Source organism: Aphelocoma coerulescens (genome assembly GCF_041296385.1).
Source record: "Aphelocoma coerulescens isolate FSJ_1873_10779 chromosome Z unlocalized genomic scaffold, UR_Acoe_1.0 ChrZ, whole genome shotgun sequence".
Classification (NCBI taxonomy): domain Eukaryota; kingdom Metazoa; phylum Chordata; class Aves; order Passeriformes; family Corvidae; genus Aphelocoma; species Aphelocoma coerulescens.
The window spans coordinates 63,010,460-63,035,166 of record NW_027184085.1 but is presented as its reverse complement, the minus strand read 5'-3'; the positions used below and the strand labels follow the sequence as shown (position 1 = coordinate 63,035,166).

At 40.8% G+C, this 24,707-nt stretch overlaps 1 protein-coding gene across 1 annotated transcript; it reads left to right on the top strand.

Moving 5' to 3' along the window:
- The first annotated feature begins 59 nt into the window (after nt 1–59).
- Nucleotides 60–24,697, top strand: FAM81B (family with sequence similarity 81 member B). The gene is given in 9 exon segments (XM_069002489.1): nt 60–72; nt 1,632–1,644; nt 2,552–2,592; nt 2,595–2,776; nt 8,271–8,461; nt 16,879–17,029; nt 19,130–19,238; nt 19,241–19,322; nt 21,664–24,697. Coding segments are annotated over 9 exon segments (897 nt in total). The 3' UTR covers nt 21,779–24,697.
- The last annotated feature ends 10 nt before the right edge of the window (nt 24,698–24,707 follow it).

Genomic DNA, 24,707 nt, shown 5'->3' with positions numbered 1-24,707 from the left:
AAGACTGCCCTGAGTTAGGGTGTTATATTCCACGTGTACTATGGTCTACAGTCACGGACATGGACAAGCCAGGTGAGACTGTGTAACAATGTCAAGGTGCCATGGCCAGAATCCAAGCTCAGGTCTTGAGAGTCACTATGGAGGGCAAGATTTACACCAGTGAGCTTTACTGAACTTATATTCTCACACAACTATTTTCCTCTGAAACACTATCTGTTTGGGTTTTTTTTGTTAGGGGTGGGGGTTTAGTTGTGGTTGTTGTTCTTTGTTTGCTTGTGTTTTTAAGAAACAAGATGCTTTTCAAAACTGAAGGGAAAAATAGATAGTCATTTTAATTACTCTTACACTCTTCATTTTCAACCAGTGACTTCTGCTGCCACCAACAGAAGAGAGCTCACACATTTTGATATTTAGAGGTTTTACCAAGAAGAGATTGAAATTAAGTGTTTGGATGTTGTTGGTACATCATAGCTGCTAAAGATTATGTGTATTTTCAAATTTTAACTGTGCAGGAGAACATAAGGCAGATCCTGATAAACACAGACATAAGACAGCTGCAAAACATCATCGCGGCCCATATGGATATAAAATTTGTTGCAGAGTAAACTTAGGTGCACTTCAGTCACTAAACTATCGTCTTAGCATTTTGTGTATTGATACAGCAGGGTACCTGAACTCTCTCTTCTTCACTGTGCTGGTTTAAAACCCTGCTCGAAAATTAAACCCACTCAGGCTGTCCCTTTTTATGCCTGCCCCTTCCAATGATGGAGTGGAGGAACAGAAAACTAGGAGAGATTCTAAACTGGAATCAAAATTTACTGAAAAGTCGCAATAATCCATCAATATTAATAAAATAGTGTCCAAGAGAGAGTGTTTTATCCATAAAAGGGTATTCACCTCTGAACAAACAAAAACACTTCTGAAAGACAGTGCCCAACTCGATCACCAAACAAAGGCAAAATGGCAACCATTCTTGCATGCTCACCCTGTGGGAAAACAAAAACAATATATCAGGGAGGCTCTTGCATCTTAAATTCCACCCCCAGTCTGAAAAAACCCAAAACAAAACCAGCCTCCCTTCCCCCCAGAAAAAAACCCAGAAAGCAGGGACAAAACAGAACTTTGCAAGCTAGTTTGTCTAAACAAGGAGTTGTGCTGCTGCAACGATGACTTCAGGCCACGTGGCAGGACTCAGGCCCACTTCAGCTCTCCAGTGGCAGCTGTGGTGGCTCTTGCACTGACAGTTCTGGCAGTGGTGGCTGCATTTGAGGTGTAACAAGGCTGTCTCCTGGCACTGAGCAGTAACAGGGTCCTGACCCCTGGTCTCGCACACCCTCTCGTGCAAGCCCAGCAACAATGCCAAACCTTCTGTTTCTGGCTGTGCTTTTTTGTTTTTTTCTGCTGAAACCCCGCCCTCAGCAGTGATGCAGGTGGTATCGAAGAGACAGTGCTGAAAACTCCAGCCACTTGTTTTTGCACCCAGGACATCCACCTTTTTTTAATTATTATTATTTCTTAAATTATCTTTACATCAAATCTCTTATTTACAGCAATGTGAAAGCAGAGATTGAGAGAAAATAACAATGATTTCATTCCCAAATGGCTAACTGGGTATTTTTCTTACCTTTAAGCTACAGATTTTAGGTAAGCTGCAGGGTCAAAGGGTACTTCGCATAACATTGAGGGCATAAAATACACATACTTTAGGTTAAACTAAGACATAAAGCAAACCTCGTTTCCAGGATAACATGCTGCAGTAATTAAACATCTCTCTGGCTTTAATTAAAAAAAAAAAAAGTAAATAGTGACTACATTTTCCCTCAAATTCCAGGTTATACTGATCTAAATGGAGTTTCAATTTTAGCTACCGGTTTCAGATCCTTGCCATATCCTTCCTCTCTTCTATATTTATGTCTGTTTCATTGAGCATATTTGTGCCCCTGGCTCAGCAGGTATTTTAGCCAGCACAATCAGAGGCAGTAGCTGTAAGAAAACTTGTAGGATTTCAGACTTCTTTACAGTGGGTTGCTGTATATAAAACAAAGGAAAGCCAAGAACAGGAGTTGCTGTACTTGGCATGAGCTCTCCTTTTGCCCACAGTCAGGAACCTGGGAATGTTCTGTACAATCATCACTGTATCCACCACAGTGTTTTTGACCTTGGTCACTGAGTGTGTTTATTTTTGCCTTTATTTGAAGTGACACAGGAAGAGCTTAAAATGAGGACTGCAATAATGACATTACAGAAGTATCTCAAAGCCTCTGCCTCTGAACATTAGCCTAGATCCTTATGCTATATGGCTTTTGCATAATTGCTACCAAAATATCATTTACGTCTCCAAGACCATTAAGGGGGCCAACGCCCAAATTAGCCTTCCATGGAGAAGCTGCTGTTACTAGAGGTATTGCAGAGATGCATAAGTAGTGTGGGGGAGTATCAGAGCCCCTGGTACAACAGTCAGCCTTGACAGCTGGGATGAGACTGGCCCCAGTGCGGACAGAAGACCATGCTGACCATGTCTAGCATGACACAGGGGTTTTTGTTTTCATAGGATAGACCCTCCTCATTGCCTTGGAGACAGGGCTCACCTGCTGGAGAGCAATTATCCAGTCAGGAGAGGACCACGGCTTTCCTCCTCCATCAGGCTTTCCAAATCAAAAATGACATTGTCTCCTACCTCCAGGAAAGCAAAGGTTATCAGCACAGGGGGACTGATGAGTGGCTGCTGAAAAACCACATCACAGGCACTGTTAAAAAGCTCAGCCAGGACACTGAAGTAATACTGAAGAGCATTTCCCTTGCTTTAGTGGTGCAGCTCTAGCCCATGATCCATCCTGCACTAATATTGGCTTTAGAAGCAGCAAAGTTCTCACCATGGCCACAATGTTGCTGTTAAATTCTGATTTTGTTCTTGTATAGTGGCACTTGCAGTTACTTATGAAAACAGAGGGGAGGGGGCTGGGGAAAGTAAAGGAAAAAAAAGTGGTATGAAATAAAAAGCAGATTAATGAGTTTTGGTAGTGTTTTAATTTAAAGGCTTAGATTGTATTTGCCTTCAGTTTTGTAGGAGTGTGGAGACTGAGCTAAAGGGAAATAGAGATAATGCAGGATATTTTGTTCAAGGGAAATAAAGAGTGAGTGTATTTCCTTCTAATGTAAAATATATAAGACTCAAGTCAGGGTTTACTTCTTACTTTTACTTATGAAAATATTCTAAACTATACAAACTTCTGCACAATCAAAAATTGTGGAAACTCTTCAAAGTTCAGTACAGATGGCAATGAAGGTTCAGGCTCACCTTTTATTGAAACTGATAGATGGTTTTGTACTGGAGATGCATAGTGGGTTGCCCTTCTGCCTAAAGACCTTTGATTATTTGCTATTATCTGTCAGATTTATATTAGACATTTACCAACACCTGTTTCAGGCAAAGATGCAAAATACAAAAATATTCTGAAATAGAATTTCAGAGATTTTTTTTTTTGTCTTTGAAGCCTCAAATGTCTTACAAATGCCACTAGATTCACCATACAATTGGTTTTCTGTGTACTTCAAGAAATAATTGATCTCCTACACATTTATGTCAAGAACTATGCAATCATGGCTCACCTGAATATATTTTGAGTTAAACTTAGGGTCTGGGCTAATTTCATACTGATTCTATTTTCAAGACTTTGATACTATGGTAGTAAGCAATGCTATAAAACCATTTACTTATTTGTACTAGTTTGAAAGCCAACTAGTGAGAGACTCAAAACCAGAATTACAATTTAATAGGAAAATTAAGATAAAGGCAATAATACAGAAACACTGGGTTAAACTGACAGAGTCAGAATACAATCTGACACCCTGTTGGTCAGGGTGGTGGTAGCAGTCTGATTAAATGGTGGCTGCAGTCCTCTTGAAGTGATAGATATGGCTCTGTCAAAGCGGTGATCCTGTAGAAGGGTCTGCTCTTCCTCGGAAGGTCCAGTGGTGGTTATGTAGCTCTTGTCCTCTGGGAATCCAGTTGGTAAGGGCTAAGTGTGCTGTTCCAAACCCCGGATTACATCCAGGTGGGAATGCTTGGCTCCTCCCCCTGGGCAGAGCATCTCACAATGGGATGATTTCATTCTATGAGTCATGCAGTGAGGCTAGATGGCCCATTAACAGAAGTTACCTCCCAGAGGGAATTATCAGAGATGTGTCCTGGAAGAGATAAAGAACATTGCCCCATGTGGTTTTAACAGATGGTGATGGAATACATACTTTTGGTTACACCTTACATTGTAACCGAAGACATTATTTTAAATTACCCTAAGCTATAAACTATTATTTTAAACAGTTCCTCTAACACTATCCAGGTCAAGCATCTGCAGTACAGCTTTGCTAGAAACATGCTGTAAGCATCTAAAGGTAATATTTTCCCTGGGCTGTAAATTACACTTCTCTAGGTCCTAATATCAGGTGCGTGTTTGCTTAGTGTATTATGGTTGTGAGGATTTTATAAGGGTAGATCACTGACAGCACACAAAACAGTGAAGTGAGAACATGTCAAAGCCTTTAAAGAATTAGTAGAGGTTTGGAGAATTGCTTTTGGCATGTAGAAAATCAGAGTGGTTGAGCAATGTTAATTTCTCAAGCATTAAAATAAAAAGAAAGGTTCCATCAGGAAATCTGATTGACTCATACTCTCAATTTTCCCCAAAGCAGGAAGAAGATCCTTCAAAAAAGACTCTGTTGGAGAAAATGCTGACATGCTGTTGCCACTAAGAATGAAACTGAGCCTGACTAAACACATTCCTGTGCCAGAGCCAGAGAAATGTCCCAGGGACGTCAAAAGAATTAGTGTCAAGCAGAAAATCATAGAATTGTTGTGCATGGAAAGGGTCTTAAAGATCAGACTTTTGATAAAGACATCCTTCATCATGCCAGGAGAGGATTGCAAACTGCAAGAGAAAAACATTTCTACTAAAAGTCTTGGGGTAGAGGAGAGATGTGCCTGCCATCAGTTCACCCATAAGATAACCATGTTTCAGTTCAGAATCTGCACACAGGCTCAGAGTGACCATCAACCACAAGCAGGATGGCTCCATTTTACCCAGGGGTGGCAAGCTCCAGGTGTGCTGCCAGGAGTCCAGAGAACAAGATGGAGAAGGAGAATTTTGATTTCCCTCAAAAAACACAAGGCAGCTGCTTTCCACCCTAATGAATGACTGTGTCTTGTACTGCTTGTGGCAGCAAGGGATTGGTGGTCCCATTCTGTGCCTCTGTCTTCATGGGCTTGTGGCATCAGGCTTGCATCAGTATTAAACACACTGCTGGAAATACACTTGAGTTGTGCAGTACATCCCATCCTTTGAGAACATTATTTTCTGAGGCAGCACAAAAATTGGAAAGCCCAGTATACTCGATATTTTGGTTATCCATACTCTGTGCAAGGTGGGCAAGGAATAGGTGCATAAAGGACAGATTTTTAATTACATTTTATTTCAGAGTTATTACAGTGTGCCAGTTTGGCCAAATTTAGAAATATATCCTCTGAGAGAAGGCAGGCTACAACCACCCCTCCTCCACCAGGTTCGGGAAAAGAAACTTCTTCGTCGAAGGAAAGTGAAAGAGATAAAAACTATGTATTTAACCAACACACAGAAAAAAACAATACAAATGCTAAATAATGAAACCTCTCACTGTAGGGAGAAAACCTGGGAAAATTTCAGAGTCCTTCTGTAGATCTCTCTCTCCCCCTCCTTGGAGCTGGGATGGGGTGGTGGGCCCACCTCCAGGGCCAAGGCCTCGGTGGAAATTCCTCCCAATATATTCTGATGTTGAAACAGTCCAGCAGAGAAAAAAAAGAAAAAAAAAAAAAAAAAGTCCCAGGAAACAAAAGTTCAACTCTCCATCTCTCTCCAGAGTAAAGAAAGCCAAAAACTGGCTGGAAAATGAGCAAGCCAGGTGCTTCCCTCTGATGTCGCTCTCCTGCCTCAGCTGAATGCAGAGAGCCATCTCTATCTCTGTGTGACCTTGAACAAGCTGCAAACTGCTTTGAAGAAGTTTTGCTCAGTTTTTCCTCCCCGCCTCAGGCTCAGTTTAAAGGCATAGAAAGGCACAAAATTAATTTCTGGGCATGGGGTAGCGGTATGGGATACATGTCATAAAGTCACCCCAAGACATACAGCTTTCTCCTTCATCTGTGCCCCAGTTTTGGTAGATGCTGAACTGTCTCCTTTTGCTGGAAAAGTGGGACTGGCACAACTATGACATAACCTAGCAGGACTGTCCCTGTGCCCTCCCACAGCTCCAGTCGTGGTACAAGCCTGTGGGACCAACAAACCCATCAGCAAAATTCTTGCAAATTTTAGGCATTGACAGTTGAAATATTCCTTCACATCTGTCCTTTTCTACATTGTTAAAAAATAAAATCCACTCAGTGGGGAACATTTGAACCAAAATGCCAATAAAAGAAACTCTATTTTTACACAATAGGATATTTATTTAAAAAGGGGTAAGAGCCATGCAGATGAGTGTTGTGTAGGGCTGAATTACATTGAAATATCAGCCCCAGGCCTCTCCTTTCAGCCTGACAAGTAAAATCAGATTTTAAAAATAATTTCCTGGCTTCTCTCTGTGTCTGTTAAAGGTCACAGAAACTGCACAAGGGTTTCCTGAAGTTAGTATTTGTGACCTATTCAGATACCATCAGGATGAGTCACTTCAGAAGAGCCTACTCTTTCCATCTTTAGATCAGACTTTTAAGACTGCAATGATTCGGATACCAGGCCACACACTGAATGATAAGGGTAGAACAAGATGTTGAAGAGCTGCTTCTGTTGGCCTGCATCCTCGTTCAGGGCTGGTTGGGTGTATCTGTAAAGCTCTTTGGCAGCAGGTCATGCTATGGCTGGAACCAAGCCCTGCCCTGCACAGAACTGGGTGTGCTAAGGACATCCCTTCATGCAAATGCCTTCTCCACTTAGCTCTTGACCCCCCCAGGAAACACCCAGAGACAAAATAGTGGGTTATTCTTTAAGGGCTGCACTGTACTGCAGGTGTTTGATGGGGAGAAGAAAATTAATATCCCGATTTTTGCACTTCCTAATTTTTTTCACGCTTTTCAACCTAAAGCATGTTTTTAAAGAGAAAATGGATGTATTATTTATGCAGATATAGATTTCTGAGAAAACGTATAGTTACTTTCCCCAAGAAACAAAAACAAGCTGAGGCACTGAAACAGGTTGTTTAGAGAAGTTGTGGATGCCCCATTTGTTCAAAGCCAGACTGGATGGGGCTTTGACCAGCCTGCTCTAGGGGAAGGTGTCCCAGGGAGGGTGGAATAAGATAATCTTTAAGGTCCCTTCCAGCTCATTGTGTGATTCTGTGATTTTATGACCTGCTCCCATAAATGGTTTATTGAATCCTATTTTGAAATGCTAATTTTGAGATGCAAACGAGAACACTACAGAAACTAATTTGGCAGTTCAACATCTGACCATAAATACATCTAGCACTGGAGACCTACATGGAAGAGTGACAAGCTGTCTTGGTTTAAGACACTTTAAAAGGTGGACACTCTAAAATGAGTTACCTCCCCTTAGTTTCAACCGATGCCTTTCTGATGCCTTAGGTTTTAACCTTTATATTTTTCAAATTCTGTACTGCTTGGTGTGTGACTCTGAGGTTTCTTGTAGCCTGTTAATTTCTGCTCTCTCGTGCTAGGTAGACATAGCAAAGCATCTGCGGCCTTGCTTTTCAAGGACACTTAGAGTGTCCTAGGCAAAAAGTTATAAACCAAAGAGCCGCTAATGGGAGGGTAAGCTGAGGGGAAAACTGAAGCTTTAATTGGAGAATTAACCCTGCTATGCAAATGAACCAAACCTATAAAGGAGTGAAGAACTCGTGACCTGAGGTCCATCTTGGGCTCCATTTTGAGAATAGCTTCAGGGTCCCCAGGGTGTACCTTTGAAGGCCTTTCAACTAAATACCTCTTTTAATCCTTTACTACTGTCTGGTCTTTGTTTCTAGGAGGCCTCTTAAGGCATCATTTCCACAAATAAGGAGAAAATGGATACGAGCAGAAATAAGTGGAAAAAATAACAGTTTACTAACAAGCAAAGTAGCAACAGCGAAAAAAAGCAAATAATCACTAGGTACCAAATCACTAAATCTCACAAAATACTCGGGAACAAAGGGAAACCCAGAATGGCAGGGTGGCTGCCACGGGCAACCTTGTGTGGGGAGACCAAGGGAAGGTGGAATCAGCCTTACTCCCCCCTTCACCGCTTATCCCGTAGGACGGCAGCAGTTTCATTGGGAAAGGCAGCCTGGAACGCTCCAGCGGCTGTTGCCGGTCAGGGGCTGGAACTGGTGGAGGGACTTCGCCTTCCTGGTGGCCGGAGACAGCAGGGCAGGCAAGGCACGGCACAGCCACACGGCTGGGGCGGCTCGGTGCCTCCCCCCCGGCCCTGGAGCGGCCCGGCCTGCAGTGAAGCCCCCTGGCCCCGCGGGGCTGCGGCTGCAGGCAAGCACCCGCGGAACCTGCCTTGAGGCAGAACAAGATGCAAGAGAGGAACAAAAGATTAAAAATATAAAACAAAGCGGAGAGAGCTTTTCTCCGGTGCTTTGACCTTCTAAAGGGACCTTGGCAAACCTCCCAGTCTTGCAGTTCCATTTCTGGGTGCACCGCTGGGCATGAAAGTACCAATTTTTGGGCACAGGTGAATATGGAATACAACAACATTTTGGGTTAAACTAGGACACTCATTTTAATTTCTGCTACCCAGTGATGCAGAGCCGATTCAGAGTAGCATAAATGTATTTCACACTCATTTGATATCTCCATTTTAATCCCAGATATGAGCTTTCACACTCTCCATGTTAGGAGAAAAGCCAGGGAAAAATAACTATATTTTCCTGTGTTATTCTTCATCACACACTTAAAATTTTGGTGACTTTTTTCTTTTCCAGCTTGTCTACACTTCATCTGAAGTAATTATTTCCTCCTACTTACCCTCTCCAGTTTTTTCAATAAAATCTGTACTTTTTCTTTTGGAAAGTAGTTCTGGTTGAGTAAACTTGAGTTATTAGTTTGGTGAGATTATAAGTTTTCATTGGTACAAGTAATTGCATGTATTTAACATGTGTGGACTTCCAGGGGGCACTTTGTAGCACAAGTACTATGATTACAAAGTGGAACTGTGCTATGGAAGAGAGTACATAGATCAACAGGTGTTTGAACGGATATATCAGAAAAACAATCATTAAAGAAGAAATCTTCTTGAAGTAGCATATTTCTTTGGGGTTTTTTTTGGGGGGGGGGGGTGGTTTTGTTGTGGTTTGCCTCTTTAGTTTTTGTTTGTTGTGGGGTTTTTTTGTGTTGCTGTTTGGTTTTGGGTTTTGTTTGTGGTTTTGTTTTTGTTTTTGTGGTTTTTTGTTTGTTTGGTTGGTTTTTTTTGTTTGTTTGTTTGTTTTTACCTCCATAGGCCACTTACACACTTTTTATATAAAACTCTGCAGTTGACATTTAAGGATAACACAAAAATAGGTCAAGTAAGGATGAGGCAATAATAAAGAATAACCAGAAATGTTGTTAAGGTAGTCTGACTGAGGAAAAACATTGCTTTAGATTCCAAACAAGGGATGTTTCATGACTGAGTCTCCCATGAGAAGTTTAGGGAATACAGCAGGTAAATGACTTAGCATGAACTTCTACATGATGCAGCATCAGAAATGCCAGGAGTATGGCTGTGGGCAAGAGAAGCACAGAGAAATAGGGAGCTAAAATGCACTCTTTGTATGGCACAGAGATTGGTACCAGAATAGTGTACCAAGCCCAGCGTCCCCTTTTTGAAATTAGGAAAATGATATGGTATAAAGAAGAGCCAGGAATATGATGGTGGGATAAGAAAAATTGCTGGTTGAGTATCTCTGCATAATTTAGCGAAAAAAAAATGCATCCAGAGATGTCTTTGTTTCTGTGTATAATTACCAGGAGAGAAACGAAGAAAATTGTAGGGTACCAAAGGATTCCAGACTACTTCCCAGAGACCCAGGAATCCAAGATGAGAAATTGAAGCCAACACATCCAAAGTTGGCAGAGAAAGATGTGGGGGCATTTTAACTCTGTGGTTGATTTGCATTAGAACAAAGTACGTGATCCTGCAAGAGTCTTCTGATGTTTTTAAATTCAGCTTGACACACTCCCTAGAAAACATGCTTTTAGCAAAGCCAAGACCTCATTACCCAGTGTTTTCCGAGGTGTGATGCTTCTCTTCATCATCTGCACTGGAGCTTGGTCCTATCTTCTGTGCTGGGGTATTTGCCTGCAGCAGAGGAAAGAGAAGCAATTGGGGAAAGCAGGAAAACAGGGTAATTGTGGAAAAATGACCAGTCCACTTCTAGTTGCATGAAGAAGAAAAAAACCAACCTACACTCAGAAAAAACGAGAGGCTGAGCACTCATGAAGGGCCACAACAACATTATGAGGCCCCCTCTTCCTCTTCCTTCCTTGTCCAGGTATTAGGTGCACTGGTTAGTGTTTCCCACATCTGAAAAGGGGGATCTCAGAACAATACTGAAGCTAGAAAATCTACAATGAAGACACCAAAGTAATCTTATGATGGTGGAAACAAAGTCGTTAGCCCCCTTTTTTTTTTTTTCTAAATAATGAGGAAAAGGAAAATGACTTTAAAGGAAAGCTCCATTAAAAGCTACTGGAATTGCACTGCCAGACCTGCCATTTTACTGGCATTTCAACAGCAGTATTATAATGCAGTTTTATATGGATGATTGGCATTAAGCTAAGGCATAGTGTAGTTTTATGTGATTCAGGATTCATCAGTGCTTTCTTGTTTTTCTTGCTGCTGAATTTCCCCTTGGGAAATGCCAAGCTGTAACTGCATATCTGCCCCCAGCATTGTGGTTGAGAAGCGAGCCAGAACTGACAGAGGACTGCCACTACATCATTAATTTTTCACATTTTCCTGTTCTCGAGTTTCAGGATTTAAAATTGCTATGTACATTCAGAAGAGTACAGAGTGATCAGAGACAAATGCTCATGTTTATGTAATTTACACATACTGAATTAGTTGAAACCTTCCAAATGCAAACTTGTGATGACAGCTTTCCTCTTTATTTGTAGCCCAACCTTAATCCAATACTATCTGGGATAAAATAAACTTTAAATGGAGTCACTGCTCTTTCTCACAGCAGATGATATATCCTCCTGTGTTCTGCCATGTACAAAGGATTAATGTGGATTGGTTCTTAATTCAAATTGTGTCTATTCTTTCCTTGAAAAATAGATGGATACTTGCTGACTGCTATGGTGCTTTTTGTTAATGTTCAGACCTTCTGAGTACATTACTACACCATGTAAATATTTATGTGTCAAGTACCAGTGATCTTTTAAAAAACAGCCTTCAACATCTTAGCTATGCTGGCATTCCCACTGAATGAAATATATATTTTATTTGCATTCTACCTCTTAATAAGAATTTCTTTTGGCATGGGAATATGTATTACACTAACAAGAATTAGGTAATAAACTGTAAAAAAAGCCACACTTCTGATAAATACTGATTCATTTTTTTCAGACACACTGAGAAAATAATAAATGAATGAACAAATGAATAAGCGATCCACAGATGGTTACAACTGTATTAGTTTATCTCATGGACATTTCTGTTGCTCAGGGAAAAGGTCCAACATAATACTATGCAATCAAAAGCCCTGGTGTGCACCTGTGAGGTTGTTCAACCCTTCATAAAATGCAATACTTTGAGAAGTACAGGAGTCCAATACACAGTGTTAGTACAATGACTTAGGATGATAAAGCTGTTTGAAATATATATATAGCAGGTAGCTATACTTCCATCTCTAATGAAATGTTTTGATATAAGCATCAGAGGCTTTTATTTCTTTATACTTTTAAATCTATATTCCAGGCTTGCACTTTCTGTACAATTCTCAGTCCATCTGCACTGCTGCTTGCATGTTCCTCAGACTCCATTTTCTATAACTGGAAAATCATGATCTCACTGTAAGCTGTGGAATGTGTCCTCTGGTAAATAACAAATTACAGTAACATTTATGCAAGTCCCAAGTGTCCCCATTCTCCTCCTCATTCAATCTGCCAAATAGCAATAATGCATTTAACCACTTTTCACACAATAATGATGTTATGTGAAGGGAAAATGAGACCTGAGAAGGCACAAAGACTTGAGGTGCATCAAGTCTTGAGGCACTTTAAAGACACTTGAGGGTCTTTGCAAAGCTTACCACATCTGTGGGTTCAGTCAGGGCTCTCACCCCTCCAGCTACACAGTAATGTGGGTGTATTGCATTAACCCCATAGAAAAACTGCTTCTTGGGCTCTTCAACATCCTACCTTCAAACCCTCTATTTTTAAGTATTCCCTGTATAGAATATTCAGGTTCTTTCTCTTGTAACTGAGGCTATGTCGGCTCAATTAATCCTCTTCTTTCTTACGCTGTGTCCTGATTGTGGAGTCTTGCAACTCATGCCTTGGGTTTCCTAGGGGAGCAGTGAGCTCTGGTCCCCTTGTTTTTCAAATCAATGGCTCCTTTTGATCAAAGTTCTGGCCTTTGCCTCTCTTACTGGCAGCTAACTTGCATTTCCTTGATCCATGCACTCCAGAGGTGTACCACAGTGTCTATACATCACCAGGGGATGACAAAAAGCTGGTCTATTTAGGCTGTCAGCTAGGTGATGGAGGGTTTTTCATTACGGTAATTCACCCTGACTGTTTTAATGTGGTGGACAGGCTGCCATGAAACAGCAGAACAAACCTGTTAATCAACATCCATTCTAAACACTAACAGAAAGTTAATGAAGGCCTATGCCATAAAATAATGAAAACACAAAATGAAAGTGTATTGTCTCACAAGTTAATTGACAAAGTGAGGCACTAAATGCCACCTGTAAGAAGAAAGACATAAATCAATTAACTGTGGGCACACCTTAGTCAGAGTGGCTGCACAAGCTCATGTGCCCACAGTTTTGTGGTTTATCACTTACCTAGTGTATTTTTGCTATTACAGGTTCAGAAGTACCTTTGGGGTGGGACATTAATCTTGATAAGGTTCAGAGAGGAGGGAGCTCCAGGGAAGGATGCAATGAACAAAAGTATCTGGCACCCATATTCAGAACAATGCAAAACAGCTAAGCACTGAATAGCAGAGTTAGTGCAAAAAATTAAAATCTAATTATAATGATCCTTCACTAACAGTATTTCAAAGGCAATAGTTCCACCCCTTAAAATGATAAAGCAATTCAGTAAAGACTTATTTAAGTAAGATTTAAATTGAATTCTATTCGGCAGTGGAAATAGGCTGGGACCTTAACAGAAAAAAATTCTCATCAAGAGAAAGGAAAATGAATACAGGTGATTGAGGAAATAATGGGCTAAAGTAGTCAATAAATTAAAGCTGGGAAAAGAGAAGGAGAAACAGGAAGTCAGAGAGCAGTAAATCATAGAGATCAAGATGATGTGAAAGGGACAAGAAATGTAACCAATGTAAGAGGAAAGATAAAACCAGAACAATGTCAGAAAAGAAACTGGAAAACTGAATTGAAGTAAAAGCTGAGCTAATGAGACCCTACTAAAATTGTGACCAGAAATAGGAATCTTGAAGAAAGGAGGCTTTCTAGATACTAAGATGTGTTAGCATTGCATATTTAAAATAAAATACAAAATATTTATTTACTAAATATTGAGATATTTTTCCAGTTAATACAAAATCTGTAGATACAAAAATGCTGCTAGCAAGGATTTTCTTGCTATTTTCTGAGTCTGTGATAGACTTTTCTCTCACACAGAAGAGGTAGCAGGGAATGTAAACAACCAAGCCACCTGCAATGTTGAAAAGTCTTGTTTATGGCATAGTAGAAAAATATTTTGACAATGGATGTTTTAGGATTTTAGCCAATCACCCCAAGGGGTGATTCCAATTAGACTATGAAGAAAAAAGTCTATAAAAGAGTTTGTAAAATAATTAAATAAATCAATCTTGCTGCACAATTCCTGCCTGCTGGATCTTCTCTCCTCCTCCTCCCTATGTCTGCGGGACATGGTGATATACCCTAGGGCCCAGGCCTGAGGTAATAAAAATCTACTTAAAATCAATGTCCTTTGGGGAATGTCTGTCTCCTTTTACATTGCTGCTTTAGAAGTCTACCAGATTTATGTGCTCTTTTTATAGAACTGAAATAAAATTTAACTTCTGGAACAGACTGGATTTTCTGCATAAAACTTGACAAATCAAAATAATTTTTAAAGTCCAGTCCTCTTTGACTGCAGTCTGCAGCTGTGCTGTAAATGTACAAGCTGATATTGTTACTGAAATCCAGATGAATTTTAAACATACTGCAGGATTTCATGGGAATTGGGCCTTGCTCAGAAATCTGACCATTCACATAAGAGTGGATGCTTATCTCTTATTTCTTGGGGTCAGTTAGGTTAGAATAGCTGCATTCCACTGCCTGACGTAATTTCAACTGCCAATAGATCTATTTTCACATATGGAAATTCACTGTAGCACTACTGGAGTATGCTCCTATTAAATATCCACAAGCATCTCTTTATTAGTATTTCAAGTCTTTGCTGGGCCAAAGAGTGTGGCAAACTATCTGTATCTGTGGCCTCACTCCTGCTACATATATTTTTGTAAGCTCCATGGAGGAGGGATACTAATGGGTGAAAGTTCAAAATAAAATTAAAATGGAACTGTTGTATTATTAATAAGAAATAATTCACACTATAATATAAAGTATTAATGTTATTAATATTTATAATTGCATTATAAATCATAATCATTTTGTCATTGTCAAGTGTGACCCTCAAGATTGACGCCAGCCACTTTCATCCTCCTCAGCACCTTGGCTGAGGTTGCCAGGATCTGCATCCTAGAGACCATTGTGCTCTTCTGATCCGAACCATGGAGGCCCTGTAACCTCATGAGGCAACTGCTGGTGTCATTCATAGCTATCATTTTCAGTATTTGTTAAATAACTGAATGAAAAGTCAGTTACTTCCACAGTTCTCTGTTTCTCCTCAAGGCATGTGTTAGAAATTAACACAATGACATTAAAATTTTTGTGATACTTGCTGTCGGGTTTAGATGTTGTCTAACTGCCAGGCACCCACAAAAAACAATCCACTTATTTTCCTCTGCTATAGCTGAGCAGAGGAAGGGAAATTAACAGAAAAACTTCATGAGCTGAGATAAGGATTAGGGGAAAAACACTTTAAGGCAAAACAGGTTCAAAACTTAAACAGTATAAAGAAAATGTATTAACAGAATTAAAAGTAAAAAGGGTAATGAGAACTAAAATAAATCTTTCGACCACCTTTCCTTCCCAGCCCCTCCCTCTTTCCCACCAACAGCACAAGGAAACAAAACATGGGGTTTTGGTCAGTCTTTCATTTTCTAAGAATCTTTCTTCAGTTCATTCAGGGAAAGGAGTTCTTTCTTCTGTTGTGCCGTGGGGTCCTTCCCGCGGGATACAGTTCTCTGTGAATTTCTCTAATGTAGCTCTAATTTTCACAAACAGCAGCCTGCCCAACCTGCTGTAATGTGAGTCCCTCCCATGGGCCAAGCACTCTTCCCACAGCTGCCCAGCACGGGTCATTTTAGTTCATGGGGTTTAGTCTCTTAAGGATGAGCTGCTCTAGTTTGGAAGCAAGGGTTCTCTATCTCTGGAAGCAAGGGTCCTCTCTCTCGGAGTTTCTCACTAGATTACAGCTTTTCAGCATCCACTCACTCTAGTGTGGACACTCTTTCTCAGGGGCTGTGAGTGGATCTCTGCATTCCCCCATGCACCTCATGAATTAGTTTGTTGTATTATAGTCCTCCCCAGGGCTTGCAGAAGAATCTCAGCTCTGACACCTGAAGCACCTCCTCCTCCTCTTTCCTTTGCACCTACTTTAGTGCCGCTATGTTCTTCTCCTCACATGTCCTCACTTTTCCCTTTTCTCTGACTCGGAAGAAAATTGTTGGCTGTAGGTATTATTGTTCTCAAGTTCTATCAGTTGAAAAGTTCTTATAGACCTCTGCTGCACTGAAAAGGTTGATCTTGTCTGTGCTCCATGTCAGGGAATTGTTCGCTGTATTTTCATCACTGGCCACACGGTCCCCGCCAGCACCGCACGGGTGGCCCTGGCTGTGTGGTCCCGGCCTCGAGAGGGCCCCAGCCTCGAGAAGGCCCCGTCTGGGATGGGCTCTGGCAGCCACCCCACCACCCCTGGGGAGAAGAAAAGAGAGTTACCTGCAGTTTTTCCTTTCTTAAATATGTCATCACAGAGGCATTACCAACTTTTTTAATTGGGCTAGTAACCTGCCCATTGTCAGAGCCTTCAGCGATTGGCTCTGTGCCGGACATAGTGGAAACTTCGAGCAGCTTGTTCCCACCCACCAAAAACTGGACTGTTTTTAAACTAGCGCATTGGCTTGTCTTCTTTGTGTGCTGCCTGCTTTAATGCCTTTGTGTGGGCTTCCACATGTCTGTCCAACGGCTGCCTTAAAGGCAACTCGGCATTCTCTTTTTGTTTTACACCCAAGCAATTTTTATCCTTACAACCCTAATTTTTCAAACTGCAAGAGATTTGCACTCGCTGATGCCCAGCAATTCTGTGTTAAATGGATGGTGTAGTTTCTTCAAACAGAGTTAATTCAAATGTAAAATTAACATTTTTCACTCCTCAGATATTTTCCTAAAGTAGATGCACTGCAGAAATAGTATTTGGCATGTAGGTACAACCTCCAAGATAAGGACTGATGAAAAAACTGAATTTAGGGGTTACTGGGAAGCTATTGAGGAGATTTGGAGTAATTTAAACAATTTACTCAAGTGACTCAAGATACTCCATAACACTGACTTAAGATGTAGTCATAATTTTAGGTTGACAAGTATTCTAAATGACTTCAGGGATCAGCTACTCACTCACCAGAGGGGTACAGAAGCACAGGTGACATGGTCTGAGGAAAATCAAAATGACAGGCAGTGGCTGCTTAACTAGGTGAAGGACAGACTGGTAAGACTTTCCAGGATGACATCCCACTACACTGGCATGACCTCTAGTCATGCCAGGAGCAGGAGTGAGACGCAACACTCATGTCACCCTTATCCCAAGAGGTACCAAATCACACACACAAAAACTGAGATCCAACACATAACCAGATGCCTTATGACACAGCCAGCAAAATGGTGAGTTATAATCAGAGTATAATCGGAGATTAATTTTGGGAGGGAAATCTGCAAGATAAGGTTCAACCCCTTGCTCAGGCAGGGCCAACAGCAAAATCAGGGCTTGAGCCTCATCCGAGTGATTTTTGTTTCAAAAGACAGAGATCCCACAGAGCTCTGGACCTCCTGGGAAATGAAGTCATCCTGGATTATGGCACTACTTTATGTCTGTGTAACCCCATGGTGTTTCCCTGTCCCAAGGTGAGCACTGGTGCCATCATGGGACACCATCCAGTACCATTCATTGACAAGCTCAGAAAAGGAAGAGGTTGTCTGTGCCATGCTTTAAACTTAAATAAACTCTCATCATCGTGTGGTCAGTAACAACATGGCATGTTTCTGTTCCACAGCAGCAGTTAGTGCTTGGCACACGACCAAGCCTTTTAATTAATTCCTTCACAGCTTTTAAAGCTTCTCTTCCTTTGCCATGTAGAGTTAATTCCACTTCAGAGTTCAAAAGCAACTAAAACACAATCACCGTATCTTCGCATCAGGATGAAGGCTGCAGATCAAAACAGATTCAGAAATTGCTTAGAGCTATTACGCTCCTGGACTTCAATCTCCATTTATTCTGCCTGATGATAATCTCTTGTACTCAATGCAACCAACACTTAGTGCAGCCAGAAAGATATTAAAAACACTTCTGATTTCTCAGCTGGTATCTCAAAGCCATCATTTGAATTTCCTTCCTCCACTAGCAGATTTTGTGATTATTTTGCAGAAAACACACGAATAAATGTGGTTACTGTCCCCTAAGACAGACTGCTGTGACAAAAAAATTAACAAGCATTAACAAGAGTTAAATCTTCTGGAGCCCTCTTAAATAAGTTGAATAAGGAATGCATTTATTTTTCTGTGCACACATACATGTACACAGAGGCGTGCATGGTGCTCCTTTGCATGTTGTTTCAGTGGAAGCACAGCTCAGTCCCTAGGAGCTGACGGAAATCTCAGCATGAGTGCTGGAGAAATGCAGGTGATGAGCTTCAGCCTGCACCAGGAGGGCAGCTCTGCTCAGCAGATTCTGCTCTGGCAGCTGTCTTCAGCAACTCTGCTTTGCACATCAGTCTGAGAAGACATGCCATCCCAAGGAACGATGGAGCTGGCAGGCTCCATCCACTGTGGAGGAGCCATCCTGGAAGCACAAGGCAGCAGCTCAGTTATTCACGGAAATGACTCACTCTGTCAGCCACCTGCACCACACAGCAGTGTTTGTAAACTCAGAGTGCGTTCCAACACCACAATTCTGCCAGGTTTGCAAACACCTTCCCTGGGAGGCAGAGCCACAGGACTCCCTTGTGTTGCAAGGTCTAAAGAAGGTCAGAGGATTTTGAGCATATTGACAAGATTTGGAGTTGACCAGAGGACTCAGTGCAACATGAAGGCCAAAAGGTGGGCAGGTGGGCAGATGGGCAGCTGAGGTTTGACCATACCATCAAGGGGGAATTGCCTCCAAGAGCTGTATTGGCTTGCTGTCCCTCAGTTAGGCAGCTAACTCTTACAGGGCTCAGCCTCATTATTCATGCCAGCATCTGAGCTGGGTTTACACCACTGCATTGCACTTTTTTGGTTGGAACGCTTGGGCTTGAGATAGGCCCATGAAAGCAACTTGAAAAGGGTTGTTTGTGTTCAGAGTCTCACACTGCACAGTGTGAGATCCAATCACTGGATTTAAATAAATTAAAAAAAAAAAAAAAATTTAAAAGCATCTTTATACTGGTCCAGCCAGGAAAACAAATTTCCCAGTTTATTTGGTTCATTGTGGAAGAGAGGGGTACCAGACCTCTCCTTGTGTTTTATGCAGTGCTGATCACACATGGGATTAGAAACCAAGACCAACTGAACTTATGGGTAGCAGGAGACAGGTTAATGTACTACGTATTTAAAGGAAAGAGCAGCAAAAAGAGCAGAAGAAAAGCTTCTACTTCTTTCACTAAAACTAGAACAAATGGGTAAACCACAGAAATACGAAAAGCAGTTGAATCAGATGAAAAGTGATTTAAAAACCTGTATGCAAGAATTGCCAGATTTAAGAGACAGATCTGGGAAGAGTTTGAGGAATTGCAAAGTGAATAGAGATCATGTGAGAATGGGATTTCACTCAATTTATTCTAAAAAGATATTTCTAGAGTAATCTGCTGCTGCAGAAACCACTTTCCAACAAAGATAAAAAGATAATTACTCATTCTCACAAACCACAGACACAAAGGTGTACTGGTTTAGCCCACCTGTCTTTGCAAACAGCCAGCATGACTTTTGCACAAGAGTTTCAAGGTAATGGTCTTCCATTTAAAGGCAGCTTCATAATCTGTTTTCCAGATTTTTTTAGAGCATCCATTACTTTTTAGGAAGATCCCTAACCTTCATATGCAGACAGCAGTCATTTCCTCTTGCATAGATCCTGCTGCTGTGATCATGTTTGATAGTTTTGTATGATTTCAATGCTTTACTCCCTTTTCTCCACCAACAGTAGCTGGAGAAAGAGGCAACTGGATAAGTTGCAGCTACCCAACACATTTACATTGTGTAAATGAAGAGGGAAACAGTCAGATGGTATTGCTGATACCTGGCAGCTGCTTCTTATGAGGACAGTCACAGTGATATATCTCACAAATCGTGCTTCACGAAATGATTCTCGATGTTCACAGCAATTACAAAGACTTTCTCCTGAGTCACTAAGTACATGGTCTTCACAAAGAAGATTTCACTCACTGTAATCTGTTCTGTGTGACTCAAACCTAATCTATTGTAATACCCTCCCATCCATCTGCAGCTGATCGTGGAAACACAGTGGATGTAGCAGGTTATCTAAAAAAATCACTCAGTCCTCGCTCCAAAGGAACAGATGCCTAAAAATCACTGCGCAAGTATTGCACATGTTACATGTTCTCAACTGAAGCCTAAGCATCTGGTTCTCATCTTCCAGGTTGTCTGCACTGATCAAGTACTCCAGCTCTTTACTTCACCTCCAATTCCTTCATCATCTGCAATGCACCCATAAGCCCTGCCCCAAGGCTGTAGTAAACCAAGCTCTCTGTTAAAGCCTTTGTGCAGCTTGACAGGACAAGGCTTAGCTGTCTACAAGACCTTCTGAGTGAGTACAAGATAGCTCTCAAAGAAAGTCATGGCTAAGAAATTTCAGAATAATAGATTTTGGTGCTGAGAGAGTTCTTTACTTCAAAGAAGTTGAAAATAAACCTGTGGAGAATAAGGACAGAAGAGATCTGTTTATACCAAACTTTGGCTGTGCTTGTGTTCAAACTCAAGTCCAAGGACTGCTTTCCCTTGACAGTCCTCTGGCAGGGCTGACCCTGCAACAGGGGGAAAGGAGGCTGCTGACGAGGTGCAGAGCAGCGTGAAGGGGACAGACGCAGCCTCTCCACTGTCTCAGCAGCTGTTTGTGTTTCAGCACAGATTGGCATCTTGGAAATCAGAGATGTGTCTGGAATTTATAAAATTCTAAGCACTATTAAGCAATTCAGTTGAACACTAACTAGACTGCAGCAGTGACAAAATGAACTCATATGAAACAATTGTTCCAGAAAGAAAAACATGTCATTGGCAGCCACGTTACAATAAACACTTTAAGTAAAAAATAGAAAGCTGCTTAGTTCTTAGCTCCTGAGAACTGAGATGCTGAACAAACACAAAGAGCTATTACATCGTAATTTGAAAGTTATTGTAATGAGCAAGGTAACAGCAGCTTGCAATTCTACAATTCTCCAGTCTTTATTGCCAGTATTTGACTGTACAGTGCTTCAAAAAAGGCGCATCAGGTGCTCTGTAGCTCTGTTTTAGAAAAAAACTGTCTGCACAGTACTATCTCTCCCTTTTTATACACTTATACACAGCACAAACAGCTGGTGAAGCTGAGCTCCCATTCTTCCAGAAGTGCACAACAACACAGTGTCCATCTCAGTTGAGGGGTAAGTCTATTTACAGATGCTACAACTCTGGGAAATCCACAGCACCATCTTTGTGATCTGGTAGGCAAACTGCAGAGCACCAGTATCAGCACCTGATGGAAAATACAGGTTTTTTGACTCTGGTCTTGAAGAAAACAAAGCAAAGAAAAACTCCCAATGGTCAATGAAAAAAAAATAGTTTTAAAAGCAAACAACCCCCCTTTCTTTAAAAACAGACAGGGTTTTCTTCCTGCCACATCACATGCTGGAGGTCAATCCTGGCTGTAATCATGTAATCACTGTATTGTCCTGTGTATTGGAAGACAGCTCCTAATAACAAGGAGCTTGCAACCCAAGCTGCTATTGCATTTCCATGCTATTCAGTAAAATAATGGCATATATTGGATTTAATGTGCTCTGTATTAAACATGGGTCAGAAACCTTCACAGAGACAAAGAATCATCTTTTAATGTGTTGAAAGTAACCACTATTTAATTAATTGTTCCTATTCTTTTACAGGATTTCAGTCTATTCATGAATCTCTGGAGCTGCTCAAACAAATACAGAACACAAAGATGAACATTGAAAAAAAGAAAATTCATAAAGACATAAAAAAATTGCTATCCAAGTGATCTCCCAGAAGAGCGACCACCAAGAGCAAGCCTTGTCAAGTCTTGCAGGTGCTCCCTCTAGTGAGAACTAGTATGGGGTTAAAAAAAGTAACCTGAAGAAACAGCTGACTTTCTTCTCCCCTGTCCCTGAAGGATATTATTGTTACATATGATACTGTGCAGCCACAAAACCTACAGCTCTGGAACACCAACAGCTGCTTTCATGTTTCATTTTACAACAAAATGCTTTGCTACAGAAGAAACGTTACACTTTTAGGATTGCCTTAAAATTTATCAAGCAGATTTCATACAAAACTCTTCATATTATTTAAAGGACTTTAGGACAACAAGTACTCTGTTATTGTGTCCTGCCATAAGCTACACTTGTTTTAGATTGGTGAAAATATTGAAATCGGGCCTAATAAATTCCTACAGCTTCACACAGCCTTATGAAAGCTGGTAATGGGAGTATCTACTGCTGCATGATTTAGATCTATTGAATTATTTGATTATTAAAAATAGTCAATAAACTTTGTACAGGTGACAAAATGCCACATTATTATTAGTAGATGCATTATTAGAAAATTTTATTCTCATCTTCTCTGTTTGACTGAATAAAAGTTAGTGGTGTTCTGCAACAGAACACTCAAAAATGTAACTGACATTGTCACTTTCGTTTTGCTTCAAAACACAAGAAAAAGAGTCTGGAAACAAGGAGACAAACTCTAGGAGCAGGACAAAGGAAACACACCAGTATAATCTCCTAATAAAAGCTAATAGAGTTCTTTGCAGGGAGACATAAGAAAGGTAGACACAATACAATAACCCCTCATTTTTTACAGTACATCTGTTTTGAGAAGTCCAGTATCATCTCTTGCTCAGAGAACAAAATTCAAGGGAACTTGAATAACTCTCCTCTAATGATCTGTATCGCAAATCTCTTATGCTTCTTGCTCGACAAAAAAACAGATTTCTCAAGACATGGATTGCAGATGCCCACTCTGAGAAGTCAGACATGCACAGCATGACAGCTGAAAGCAAATTGATACAGATAGTAGGGAATATCACTTCAACAATTAAACTTGTTTCTCCCGCAGACAAAACTTTGGTAATTTCAAACTTTCTCCCTGATGTAGAAAGTCCTAGAAATCACTCACTTGTACAATCTTGTACAAGACAACCAAAATTCCAGGTGACCTTTCTCCATTTTATTTGTGGCTAGGCTCTTTAGAGATAAACTGCATGGGAAAGACTCCCAGCTTCACACCTGCTTTCAGGCCAAGTCTGTGTTTGTTGCATTTCCTAGAAGAAGCAGGAAAGCCACAACACTGAAATGTCAACAACGTGCAGCCATTTCTGAGCTCCTCTGTACATAAACAAAAAGTTAAATACAAAAGGTATCAAACAAAAACACTGGAGAGAAAGAAGTACACATCTGTGTTGTCATTAAACTCTAAGGTTAGGAAGACAACATTAATGCAATTGCCCACTATATATGTGATACCATTCTGAGAGCTCAGAAGTTGAGTATAAATCAAATGCAGGAAATCTCAAGAAACAGAGAAGAGATGAACATGGACAACCCAAAAAAATCAGTAAAATTCTCAGAAGCAAGCTTTTTTTCTCATGTTTGTACAAAAAGAAATGCAAGAAATGTATAAAATCCTTTGTATCTGAAGCCGCGAAAAGTTCTACCTTCAATTCATTAGATCTCATTCCATTCTGCCTTCAGCATAAGCCAACATAATATAGTTGGAGAATGCTTTTTTCTCCCCTTTATAGCAAGAGCAGCCGAAGGCATGACTTCCTAGCCAGTGAAATCCATAAACAAGTCTCAATTCCCCAAATCAGTGATTCTTATGTGTCTTTGTACACTATTTTGCTGTGCTCTATATTAGCATAAAATACACAGTTGCCTCAACCTGCATGAATTTACAAGTTTTGCCACTGTTACAACAGACTTGCTACAAGGTGCTAATTTTGTAGAGGCTATACATTGTTAAAAATGAGGAGAGCAAGACTTTTTACCTCATGTTGTTATTGAATTTTACAGCAGCTTAAATTTAAACTCATCTTCCCTGAGCACTTTTCACTGAGTAGCTGGCAGAGATTTGTGGAGTTTTTTTCTTACAGTGTATGTAAGACAACTTTGGGCTGTATAATTATCTTATTCAAGGAGTTCATCACTGTTCCCAGTAAAAGTAAGTTCATGGTCTTCTGCAGAGAAAAAACACCATACTGCTACTCTGGGTTGTTGTCATCTGTTGGTTCTCCTAGATGCTGGAATGTATTTAGGGCTCAGAACTAGCAAAGTCTAGGCTAACCCTCACACAGAGGGATTAACAGGGAGAAGCAGTTGCTTACGGTGCTGCCAGCAGGCTGGTGATGACAGCTTTTCCACCACTAGAGTGGGTGGCATACATATCAAGACCATATGCCAAGGATACAAACCATAGGCTGCAAGAATTTTTCCAGGTTTTTGATAGCAGGAAGCTAAAAAAAGTTACAGTTACTCTTGAGAATCACAAGTCTGGCTTTTGCAGCATTTCCATTTAAGATTTGCGGTTACTGATAGTTCAAGGCTATTTGAGAGCGGGCTGCGAAGGGAAATAGAATCAATCTGAATTTACAGAAAGTCTTTTTAAGGAAGGTGAGAGAATGAAAGCGTGGAAAATAAGCAGGGATTCTTGCTATTCAGAGGTTTCATCATACTTCACAGACTAGAAGCCCCAGCCTACTGAGCTGAGGTTTCCTGTTAAAATGACAGTGGCATACTCTCCAGAGATCACAGTGTGTGACGTGCACCCCAGCTCAGCATCCTGTTTTCTGTAAGCCCAAGAACAACTGGCTCCAAAATCAAGTACGTGTTGTTCAATGCAGTCCCAGTGCCTGCCTTTGAAGTGCCCTCTGCTCCCTATAATATGGCATCATATAAGCCATTGTAAGACTT